Here is a 12,678-nt window from a genome sequence, read left to right on the forward strand (position 1 = left end):
GCCAAGTTATTTAATGTTTATATTGTTGTGCATCTCTTGCCTACTCTCCCCGTTTCACAATGGCATGAACTAAAATATCATGGCAACTCACATTTGACATCAGGATGGACAGGATACTTACACCGAGCCAACTAAAGGGTTTGATTGCTTTGGCTGACTTTGCATTGTTTGAACTGGATGAAATCACTACTCTGGGCCATTCATTCATCCCCGCAAATTATATCTGATGTTTCAAAGTTCAGTGTATACGTGGAACACTTTATTGCAGAGCATTCTGGAAGAAGTGGAAAATCCTTGTAATCTCTGTTGCTTGTGGAAGTGATGCAAGTTTCTTACTATCGTCCTCAGGGTTCTATTACTCCAGTTTCCTGTGGGATGTTCCATCTCAGACAAGGGAGGAGGGAAAGTATTGACATCATTGATGTTAATGTTATTCCCTCTTCTTGGGTCATTGTTGAAAACTATTGCAAGTTACTCCTTTTTGGGGGGTTTAAAATAGGGAATGAACCTGCCTGAAAAGTCAGGGACAAATGGCAACTGATTCTGTAATCTATACTCATTTAGATAATAATTCACAAATGATGGTGCAAATTCAATTGGTCTAGCAGACACATGGGGAAGGTACTGTCAATTTTGGCTTCAGATGATGAAGTGGAAAATGGGTCACCTGCCCTTTATTAATGTGTGCTGGTGTCTCTGTATTTCCATCAGTCTGCTATCCATAAAGAACAGAATTACCCAAAAGAGCAAAATGAGAATTGTGTGTGAACTAAATGCACAAGGCAATCAAAGGAAAATCTCCCCATGGAAAAGCTGGTGGTGGTGAGCTGTCTCTGCCCTTAAAACCGTGCTGAAGGAACAGATTAAAACCAAAAGAGAGAGAGCCCCAGGAGCAGGTTTTTTCATTGAAAACCCTCAGGATTTGATTCTAGTTTAATGTCTGCTAATGTTGATGAAGTCAGCTTTGCAGCATATCTGCAAACAGGGTTGGTTCAATCCAGTATTTACGCCACATTGACTGTCGTAGTTTGTGTAAATGAGTTCTATGCTGCAAAGTTTTTGGAGTGGTCTCATAGATTGTGCACCCTTGCATGCAATCCCGGATCCTAAACCAGGGCCAACTCATCAGCTTCCTCTCAGGTAATTGTGCCAGGGTCTGTAAGCACTGGCTGGTGGAGCAACTGAATCAGATCTGCTATAGCTCAAATGGTAAACACTCTTACCCTGATCCACAAGGTCCCCAGTCCTAATCCTACTCCAGTGTCCAAATGTAGAGGGGTCACTGAACCAGCAGAGATGCTGACTTTTAGATGTGGGATTAAATAGAGGTCCCTTCTCCCTGTTCACGAGGATGCGAAAGATCCCAAGACATTACTTAAAGGAGTTAATCCCAGCCCAACAGCCATTTCTCAAATTCGAAAACACCATTTGCCCATTATCATATTTTTAATCACATTCACAGTTAAAAGAAATGCTAATGAATTACAGATGTTTGTTGTCACACCAACAACCAAAACAGCAATAATGCTAGCTCTTGGTCTTCCACCAAGCAGCACAATAGATGGTATAGCCAGGGTTTTTCTGAAGAGTATTCAGGCTAGATAAGCATTCACACCTCATAAATGTGAGCGATCTGCCATTTTAGATTCTTTGGGAAGCTCAGCCTTCATTAACAATGGCATTGACCAACAGGAGGCCATTGCAGCTTGCTTTGCAGATAATTGGGAGACAAGAAGTCTTCTCTTCCAAACTCATCAGTTGGGCGGATCCTAGATAACAAAGTGTGAAGCTGGATGAACACAGCAGGCCAAGCAGCATCTCAGGAGCACAAAAGCTGACGTTTCGGGCCTAGACCCTTCATCAGAGAGGGGGATGGGGAGAGGGTTCTGAAATAAATAGGGAGAGAGGGGGAGGTGGACCGAAGATGGATAGAGGAGGAGATAGGTGGAGAGGAGAGTATAGGTGGGGAGGTGGGGAGGGGAGTTGCTGTTCCTGCAACCTTCGGGTGGCGGGATCCTGACTGATAAATCGTCAGTGCCTACTAAGTCAGTGGGGCAAGACATAATTTGGCAAGTCAAAATATTTGTCCATAAATATATTTACAAAATTCTAAAAGTCAACTGATTGCATGAGGATGCTTCTCTCCACTCTCAGCTCTTTGAAAATCTCCACCTAATCCCCTTCAAAAGAGACCATGCCAGTAGGATCCGAGAAATAAAACAGCAGAATGCCCCAATACTGCTTTTGATTTGGCACTGAACTGAACAGATGAAAATGGATGTTTGACATCGCATGGTAAAGTATACACAAAAACAGAAACATTTCCTGTAATTGAACTGGAATCAACAAGTTTAAAAAAAACCTGTTGAATATTCAGCATTTAGACAAGTAGTTATTGGAGGCACTCATTTACCTTCACTGGAAAACAGTTTACTGCCCCTTATTAAAATCAAACTATTTACTGAATTATCTTACCTCAGATGTGCTTAAAGGCAGTATTTGTCACCCATTCCTAATTGCCTCTGAAACAGCTGGGCTAGTCACTCCATTCAGAGGGTAAATGGGAGTCAACCACTTGGTGTGGGATAGGAGTTACATGTAGGACAAACCCGTTAAATCCTTTTCTTAGTTAACCAGATGGGTTTTGATAATTATGTTACCATGGTTATCGCTACTGACAGTAGTTTTCAATTTCAAATTAATTGACTGAAGTTTTAAATTCCATCAGCTGTCATGGTAGGATCTGAACACAGAGCATCAGCCTGGGTCTCTGCCTATCAGCCCAATGATACTACCATGATACCAAGAAATGCCATTCCACTGAGTTATATGGTTCACTGGTTTCAATTACTCCTCAGTCTCAACCAGATCCAAATTTGTTCCCATTCTATAACTGTTATGGACTTCATATTCTTATCAGTAGAGGAAATTGCATCCAAATACTTTATAGTTAATGCCTGGTTTATGGGTTTGCGAGGAATGCACAAAAATGCTGTGATTTCCAAAAAGCCATCCCAGAAAGCACAGTAATGAAAAAGGAAACTTGGTGCTGCTCATCTTTCCCTTGTCATGTAGCGTTGCCAATCCAAGCTTAATACCATGACATCATTATGGGGCTCAGCAAGAGGCAGCCAAGAACTACCTCACCTGTCTGGGGGATAGATCCCAGTGTTCGCTCTAATCAACGGAGCTAGCAGGCTGCCTGACCCTGCTTATAGTGCACTACTCTGCACATTTTGCATTCTCACAAGAGAACATTGGTTTCAATCAGGCTAGCATGAGTTCTGAATTAGGTGCAAGACCACTTCCAAAAAGAAATGGATACTTGCATTACATCAGTGTCACAGTATAACTGCACAGGGTGTCAAATACTTTCTTCAAATGAAGATCAAAATTAAACAGAATCCAGGAAGTAGTTTAAAATCATCTTCAAAGGGAATTTTCTGTGACCCAAGGCCAGTGACTTGAGCTCTGCACACATCTACATTCTATGTGCTTTACACTGAGTGGAAAATGGTGACTGTGGGAAGGTTAAAATTATGTTGCGATGGCCTAGTGATATTATCGCTGGCCTGTTAACCCAGTGATCCAGATAACATTCTGGTTGACCCAGGTTCGACTCTCACTGTGGCAGATGGTGGAATCTGAATTGAATAAATAACTGGAATTATGAATCTACTGATGACCATGAATCCATTGTTGATTGTCGGAAAAACCCATCTGGTTCACTCATGCCCTTTAGGGAAGGAAACTGCCATCCTCAGCTGGTTGGCCTACATGTGACTCCAGACCCACAGCAATGTGGTTGACTCTTAACTGCCCCCTGGGCAAATAGCAACGGGAAATAAATGCTGCCTAGCCAGAGATGCCCTCGTCCAGTGAATGAATAAAAAAACTGAAAATAACTTGTATTAATTTAGTACATTTTTGTAAGCTGCTTCCTGGGTGTGATTAACAAACAAAATTTAGCATCCAGCTACTTAATAGGTTGGGCAAGACATAATTAGGCAAGTCAAAATATTTGTCCAAAAAAATGGATGAGCCAATGTTTGGCAAGAGGTGGATTTTAAGGAATGCCTCAAAAAGTAGCAGATGGAAGTAGAGAGGTTTAGTAAGGAAATTCTGGAGCCTTATGGCTGTAGAGCTGAAGGGATGAAAACTAACGGAGCAGTGAAAATGGAACCATGTTAAAATCAGACAATGGTGTCCAATCCGACACTTGGAGGATTAGAAGTCAACAGTCAAAAATATGGATGAGGAAGGATTCAGTGTCCATTGACCATGAAAACAGTTAACCTCATGCAAAGTTATGCATTCAACATTGCAGCCCCCAGTTGAATTTTAGCAATCAAGCATGTTACTTTGCTTCTTCACATTCTGCATATATAAAACAAATATTGCATTTAGAAAATTAAAGAAATGCAATTGCAAATGGAATTTGTAAAAACTTATGCATTTCACACCATAAACCAGAGTTTTTTATTTTCAGTTTATTGAAAAATTGATGCACCATTCACCCACTGTGATACAGTTGAAAGTCCTAACCTTCAAGTTTGTCAGGAACCACAGACGCATCGTCACTGTAAGGTCTCAGCTGTTTCTCATAGGAAAAGCCTGGAACGTACAGAAGCAACATTAGCAATTTTATTGTTGCCTGCCTCAATCCAATGCCTTGTCAATCATTTTAATATTAAAAGGTGATAGGAGATAATCAACCCCAGGGGCGGACTGATGTTGGAAGCAATGTGGTGAGGATAGATTCAAAGTATTACAATCGAGGAGTTATTATGTTTGATGTCTCAGGGGTTGAATGGAGCAAGAAGTGCCTTAGCACCATCCACTATGATGTTATGTGGCACAACAGCTTAGAATCTCAAAGGAGCAAGACCTTACAATTGGCAGTCCTCAAAGTATCTGCAACAGTGTCTTTCACTGATGTAACCTGTGACTACCTGCTACTTTACAACAGACTATATCTTATTTGTAAGGAACTCTTCTACCTGAACCCGGAAGTAGTTTCCTCCACCATGTTAGGTCAAACAAGCCTTAGTTTCCTACACTTAAAGAGGATGATAACAACTATCTTCATCATGAATAGCAAATGACGAGGAGTCAATATTAACATTTGAGTTCATGAGTTACATTACCATACAGCAGGATTCAATTGTCGCATAATTATTTTGTAAGAAAATGCAACTCTTAACTTTGATAACTAACCACTTGCTGTGTTCAAAACATTCCCAGGCATGGAAATAGATGGATGTTATGAAGTAGTTCTCAGAATGTTAGTGATGCTCCTCTTGGTATGTTTACATTTTCAAGGGAGAGCAACTTGACTAAAGGGCAAACAGTTCTCTAAAACAAGAGCCTGGATTGCTGAATGGAAGTTGTAAATCGTCTTTATCTTGGTTCAGATCTGATTTGTACTCTCTCTCTCCCTCTTGTTGTCTATTGTTAATGCCATAACTATTTAGTGTGTACTTCAAAATATATTATACATACGTCAAGTATAGATGTTGACTTTGGAAACTATATCCTTTACATTTATTTAATAAGTAGAGGACCTTACACTTCTGATTTGTTTCCTCATTTTCTGATTTCTTTTGAACTTACCATACAGTCACTGCCAGATTATTGGTGATACGCACCTCAACTCTGTTTATCCTTGTTCCATATTTCTTGATACAAGAAACACATTGATCTCAACCTTGAAAATTTCAGTTAACACCAACATCACTTTTTCTAAAGTCATCTAGATTGACACTACACTTTTTGTGTGAAGAAATGCTTTCTGACTTCCCTCCCGAAAAAGGTCTAATTCTAATTTGAGTACATTCTTTGCTCCAAAATCCCCAGTCACCTGTGTTATCAAGATCAATTTAGCAGTTTAGCTATGTAAAGGTCTCTTAAAGAGCAAGGACTGAATATTCTGTTTCCACTGATTGAGAGAACTTCTCTTGTATTAGTGTCAGACGTTTTGTTTAAAACATAGAGTTGAACAGATAGGTTTAGCTTCTCTTTCAGAAGACAGTGCTGCTTGCCATATAAAATAAACAGTCAGTCAAGATTAATAGGTATGGAAAATACGCCAAAGAAACATTTTCCACTGCAATTATAAACTGCTATTAATAAACAAGGCGGTTACCTCAGGAGCTCAGTCATTATAACAAAATTAGCAACTTGCAGTTTTGTAAAATTAATCGTTTAAGTGTAATCAATTACCAAACAAAACCCCAATAATATGATGAGAACAACAGCGCTGAATATTAGAAGTCCACTATATTGGGACGTGATCACGAAACTGGCTGTACTAGTTCTCAGTAAAATTGTAGTCAAGACAGTTAATTGACACAGGATCTTGAATGTCAATAGGTTCTACAAAAGCGCCAAACTTATCTTCCACTTTGCATTTGCAATTATCTTCTGATGAATAGCAACCCACCACTGATGCAAGTAAGAAGTCATTGCATTTAGATAGCAGAAAGACATTTCAGGTAACAAGATAAAAATTTCAGGAGCTGATTAAGGGGCAAGAAACTGAATGAGGTTGCTTGGGAGCAGGTGAGAAATGACTGCAGGTTAAGGAATGTTAGTGTCAGCTTTGGAAGGGATGCAGAAATCCTCTTGGGAGGTTAACTGGCTGGCTGCCATAGAGGTGGAAGTTCAGGGAGAGCAGCATGAGGGGAAAAATGGTAGCTACGGACTAAGGCAGGAAACTGGCTGCTCCCTTGGTATATTAGCAGCATCCTCAGTGAGGCCATTCAGGGTCACACAGACAAAGCTATTTGGAAACCACTTGGAAGAAACTACCCACTGCCTCTCTACCATCAGCCATTTCTTCAATTGTCCAAAAGGTGGTGCAGTACCTTTGTTCAAAGCAACTGCATAGAATGTTGTTCTTTGTTTCTGGCACATTGTATAACATTTTGTGAAGTTATTTAAACTGTAATGATGGCAGGAGGTTCAGGAAGCTGTCAATGCACTGAGACAATTAACAGGTAAATGATGAAATGGTCAAACTTGTAAAACATTTTCTTTTGTGCTGTTAGGCTCAGCAATTTTTCCAATTTGTCCAAATGTGATCATTATATACATGTGCTAGAAATATACAATAAAACCTAAAGAGGAGTAATTCAATAATTCCCCAGTGGAGTTACAACTAGTTTTAAACATTTGGTTTATCCTGTAGTTGATCGAACAAGATTTGCAGAGGTTAAGAGGAGAGAAGAACTTAACACAAGCCCAGAATCATAGCACTGCCAAATGCTGAGTTCACAAGCACCTTGACATTTTCTGTAGCCAATCCTGGTGTCTTAAAAAAGTAATCCTCCCTAATTTCCTAAAATATATGAAAATAAAGAAGTTCTGACAAAAAACTGTCTACTGCTTCAAAACAAAACAACAAAGAATGCCCAGGTATCAATCAAATGTACAGATCATTATTAATCAAATCTGGAAACAAAAACATGTTTGGGTAAATCATTGCAAACCTTGAAGCAACAATGTTTAAATAACTTTGTACACAGTGAGATCTTGATTTGTTAGCTTTTAGTTTTACAATTCACATCTTTTCCAGTCTGAGCCATCTGAGCAATAAAAATGATGACAAATGAATCTCAAATTAAAAGTTAACTCTATTTTGTTTGTAGTCCAGGTGACTTCATTCATAAACCTAGATTTCCCCTTTGCAGTTCGCAGAACTACAGAATTGACATGACACTGAAGGAGGCTATTCAGCCCATCATGCTTGTGCCAGTTCTATTACCTAAGACTTTTACCCCATCCTTTTCCCCATAGCCCCGAACACTACTTCTACCCAAATAATCATCCAATGATCAACTGGGAGCAAAGCTTGTGGATTTTTGATTATTCAACGATGATATTATTAGAGGCATACACTTCGAGGCAGGAGGCTCTGCTCTAATAGTCTCCTTCAAATCCCTGCTGCATTTACTCAGGTGCTGATAGAAAAATTGCAGCATTAGTGCTTAAAATGGTCATGCATTGTTGCTTGTGCATAATTATTCACCTTAAAGCTTTGTCCTTGCCAGGAAATTGACTTTTGACAAAAATGCATGAATAACTTCACACGTACGGGGTGTGAAGAGGGCAGGCTAACTTATAGGCATGCAGACCCAATCAGGTCTGGAGGTGCCTGGTGCTGCTGATAACTCAGCTTCCTGAACGGACACAGGCTCCTGGCATGCTCAATCCTCAGGGGAGTTCAGCGCGATTAAGTTCTCCCTTTTCTTCAAATATTTTGTTATTCAGTGCTAGCAAAAGCCAGCTGCACTGCAGCAGTAAGAGTTTACACACCCCATACTCACATTCTGCAAGCTTGATGATATGGCACCACTTGATACCACACTGGGGTAGCTTTCTGCTGTGGGTGAACTAGCAGGAACAACACTGTGCCCACTCAAGAAGAACCTAAATTTTATTCCAACAGTGACAGCCTGATTTAACTCTGAACTCCAGTGGCAAAAGGCCACTAATTATGCTGGTGATTGTTGTAGGCTGATACTTGTTAAAAAGTGGATTGGCTTGGACTATATAACTTGGTATTCATGTAAACTAAGGACAGCCTTGACATGTGGCATCTTCATAAACCCGTCACAAGCTATGCTGCACCATGTTTTTTGGCAGACTCATTGACATAGTAATGCATAATGCAATAACTGTGAACTCACCCCGGCTAGAAAACACCAGCATCTCAACATGGCAGTTCTGCAAGGACACTTAGATATTCTGCCTACAGAGTCTATCCTCTGCCTTAACATGGTCAAGCGTTAGCTGAGTGTAGAGTGAAGAGTTCAATTGCAAGTTGAGGAAAACTGAGATATGAAAGGTGTACTGAACCTACGATTCAATATTTTAAGACAGGTGATGAGGATTCTCTTCCCTCAAAAGGGTGATCAATCGGTGGAATTCTTTACCGCGACAAGCTGCCAAGGCTATATTGTTAAGTTCATACAGACAGACTTTTTTAATCATTAAGTGAGCCAAGGGTTATGGGCATAAGGCAGGAAACGTGGAGTTGAGGATTATGAGATCAGCCATGAGGGCAGACACGATGGGCAAAATGGCCTTAGGGTCTCCTTTATATGCCTCCCTGAGGTTCAGTTAGTAAATATAGCATTCACAATTGGTTAATTGATCTCTGCTTATGAGGTACTACTGCTCCCATTGACTCTGGGACACAGGGGGGATCTCATAAAGAAACAGTTTCTGTTCCAAATTTCTGATGATTGTGATTTTGCCAGACAAGGAGGAGTCAAGTTTGCCTTTTTAATCACCACTCATCATATAGTGGGCCGATAATCTCTGGAGGTGATGGCCCAGTTGTATTATTGCTGGACTGTTAATCCAGAGACCCAGATAATGTTCTAGGGACCAGTTCAAATCCTGCCATGGCAGATGGTGGAATTTGAATTCAATATGTATCTGGAATTAAGAGTTTAATGATGACCATGAATCCATTGTCAATTACTGGGAAAAATCCATCTGGTTTACTAATGTCCTTTAGGGAAGGAAACTGCCATTCTTACCTGATGAAGGGTCTAGGCCCGAAACGTCAGCTTTTGTGCTCCTGAGATGCTGCTTGGCCTGCTGTGTTCATCCAGCCTCACATTTTATTATCTTGGAATTCTCCAGCATCTGCAGTTCCCATTATCTCTGCCATTCTTACCTAGTCTGGCCTACATGTGACTCTAGACCCACAGCAATGTGGTTGCCTCTTAACTACTGCCCTCTGGGTAATTAGGGATGGGCAATAAACGCTGCCTGGCCAGTGATGCCATCATCCAATGAATAAAAAAAATCACTTTCAAAGTGGTGCTAGAAGATAGTCTGGCCGTTAAACACACTTGGGAACACCTTCAGAATAGGCGGGAAAGAGATTGGAAAATCTCATTTTTTGCACTCAACTTGTAACAGAAACTATTATACTTGTTTAACCAAAGGAACTGACTGCAAACTTTTCAGGAAGAAAAAGCAGTGAAAATAAAACTCATGAGTGAATTGAAAGCTAATCAGAAAATTCATCTCAAATGTTACACAAATATAATTAACACCATCCTTATTCAATTGTATATTTAAACTACTTACTTTAACAATCCACTGTCTTAAAATGTTAGAAAAAAAGTGTAAACATTGCACCAGTAAATGGGAATGTACAGGGCTTGTAAAGTTCTTTGCAGTCCATCTGGCTGATTCCAGCACATATGTATCTATGAGTACAAGACACACCCTGGACATTAAGCACAATTTAAAGACTGGTACAATGTCATTTCACAGAGCAGTGTTCTATATTCGGAGAAGTTAATATCCTTAAAGAACTTGCATTTTACAGATGTTTTACCTTCCAGACTGCTGGACTGAGTTGCATAACCTTCACTGGGCATGTACATAGAAGGACAGCCAGGAATGTCTAGGAGAAAAGGAAAAAGAGCATTCTCAGTTATATAGTGGAATCCTGTCTTTTCACAAGTATATCACAGGCATGAGTAACCTAAAACAGACCTAGTTTAACAGATTGATCAATATGTTGCATCTCTAAGAGGACTCAATTGAAGGGATTTCATTCAAATTAGTCCAAAAACAGAATAAATGTAGCATCATGCATCAAAACAATAATCTAACCATTAAAAAAGTGCAAATTTAAAAAGCAGTAAAAATGTGAGATCTAAATTGCATTTACTCTATATACAATTTCATCCTACTACAATGGTGTGTGATACAAGATAACCAACTTGAGACTTGTAAGCTATAATAAAGGCAATGTGTTCATGGCTATTTGTTTCTCAGGGTGGAGGATGTCCGAAGCTAGAGGACACAGGTTTATGGTGAGTGGGGAAAGATATATAGGAACATAATGGGTAACCTTTTCAAGCAGAGGTTGGTGGGTGTATAGAACAGGCTGCCAGAGGAAGTGATGGAGGCTGGTACAATTATAACATTTAAAAGGCATCTGGATGGGTACATGAATAAGAGGGTTTCAAAAGAATATGGGCCAATACTGGCAAATGGAACTAGATTAATTTAGAATATCTGGTTGGCATGGACAAGTTAGACTGAAGGGTCTGTTTCCCTGCTGTACAACTCTATGACTTTATTTAAAATGCTCAAGCTCAGCTCCGAAGCCGAATCATGTTTCATCATGTATAAACTCACCACAGGACTTAACTGCTCATACTAAGGTAAAAAGAAAGCAGGCCACACTGATTCCCAACCCTCTATCCTGTTGATAGGGGAGAGCAACAGCCACCTAACAATACCACAACTTGCTTGGTTTGGAAGCAGAGGCACATTAATATTACACAACCACAAGGCAGCTGGGCATTGGGATTGTGCTGCAGTCAGAAATCAGTCAAAATGTTCTGGAAAGAGAAGAAAATCGCTCCGAACCCTAATGGAACCACAGCCTCTTTCCAGTCCCTGGATACTAACACCTTCCGTAACCATTTTTGTTTCACATTTGACCATTCCTGCTTATTTATGACGTTTCATTAATGTAAAAATCATACAAGAATCTAATTTGTTGAGTCACCTAGCGATGATAAGAAGCACAAGATGTACTAACCAAAAAAAGTTTTTTCTACTTGAACTGACGTCCATTTGCTGCAGCAGTAGGTGTATTTAGAATGGACTTCAATGTCCTTTGGTTAGGGAATGGGAGAACTAAATCAAGACTTGCCCAGTTATTAGCCAGTGACCTGTACATGCACACATCACGTCAGGCTTTGTGGTTATGCCCCATGAAAATGAGCAGCTTGTAATCACTCTCAATATCTAGTCCCATGTGATGAATTGAAAAGGGCCCTGGCATGAATGGCTTGTAGAATGCTAACCCAACAAAATCAACAGCGCCCTGAGATAGGTGCGTAAATGTTAGTAGAAACAAAATAGGTAGAAGGGAGACAGTGTAATCATATTAAAAAGGTGCCACAGAAACTCAGCAAGTCTGGAATTATCAGAGGAGAAAGAGAGACAAACAATTACTGTTGAGTCTAACATGACTCTTGAGGCTCACATTTTCTGAAAAATTGTCACAGGCTCAAAATGTCAATTGTTATTCTCTCCACTGGTGCTGCCAGATCCGTGGAATTTCTTCAGCCCTTTAGTTTTTATTTCAAATTTTCAGCAGCTGACATATTTTATTTATAAAAATATTTTGTACTTGTTGAGTAAACCAAATAAAAACATCTCTGTCTTTATCATTGAATAAAAACCAAAAGAACTGCGGATGCTGTAAACCAGGAACAAAAACAAAGTTGCTGGAAAAGCCTAGCAGGTCTGGCAGCATCCGTGAAGGAGAAAACAGAGTTAACGTTTTGGGTCCGGTGACCCTTCCTTGGAACTGATGGTGGTTGGGAAAACACCCATTTATATGCAGAGAATAGGGAGTTGGGTGGGGTAGGGAGTAAACAATAAGATAGGACCCAAGACAATTGGACAGACAAAGGAGTTGCGAACAATCAGGCTGGGAGGGTAAATAGTTGTTAATGGGGACTGTTAATGACTAACAACAGGGGGTGTGTAATGGCAGGCTATGTGATAACAAGGCCTGGTGTGTGGGCTGGGGGTGCTGGGGCATGGGAAAGTTTTGGCCCTATAGTTATTTAACACAATATTGAGTCCAGAGGGATGTAGGGTCCCCAAGTGGAAAATGAGGTGTTG

At 40.1% G+C, this 12,678-nt stretch overlaps 1 protein-coding gene across 5 annotated transcripts in view; it reads right to left on the reverse strand.

Annotated features, from left to right (window-relative positions):
• The window catches only part of etv4 (ETS variant transcription factor 4), a 107,233-nt gene that overhangs the window by 20,341 nt on the left and 74,214 nt on the right, over nt 1-12,678 (reverse strand). For all 5 annotated transcript variants that reach the window (XM_048560847.2, XM_048560848.2, XM_048560845.2 and 2 more), the window contains 2 exons: nt 10,361-10,429; nt 4,546-4,614 (listed from right to left, as the gene is read on the reverse strand). In XM_048560847.2, the coding sequence (XP_048416804.1) occupies nt 4,546-4,614; nt 10,361-10,429 (138 nt within the window). The remainder of the gene's footprint in view (nt 1-4,545; nt 4,615-10,360; nt 10,430-12,678) is intronic.

Source organism: Stegostoma tigrinum, chromosome 31 (genome assembly GCF_030684315.1).
Source record: "Stegostoma tigrinum isolate sSteTig4 chromosome 31, sSteTig4.hap1, whole genome shotgun sequence".
In the NCBI taxonomy this organism is placed as follows: Eukaryota; Metazoa; Chordata; class Chondrichthyes; order Orectolobiformes; family Stegostomatidae; genus Stegostoma; species Stegostoma tigrinum.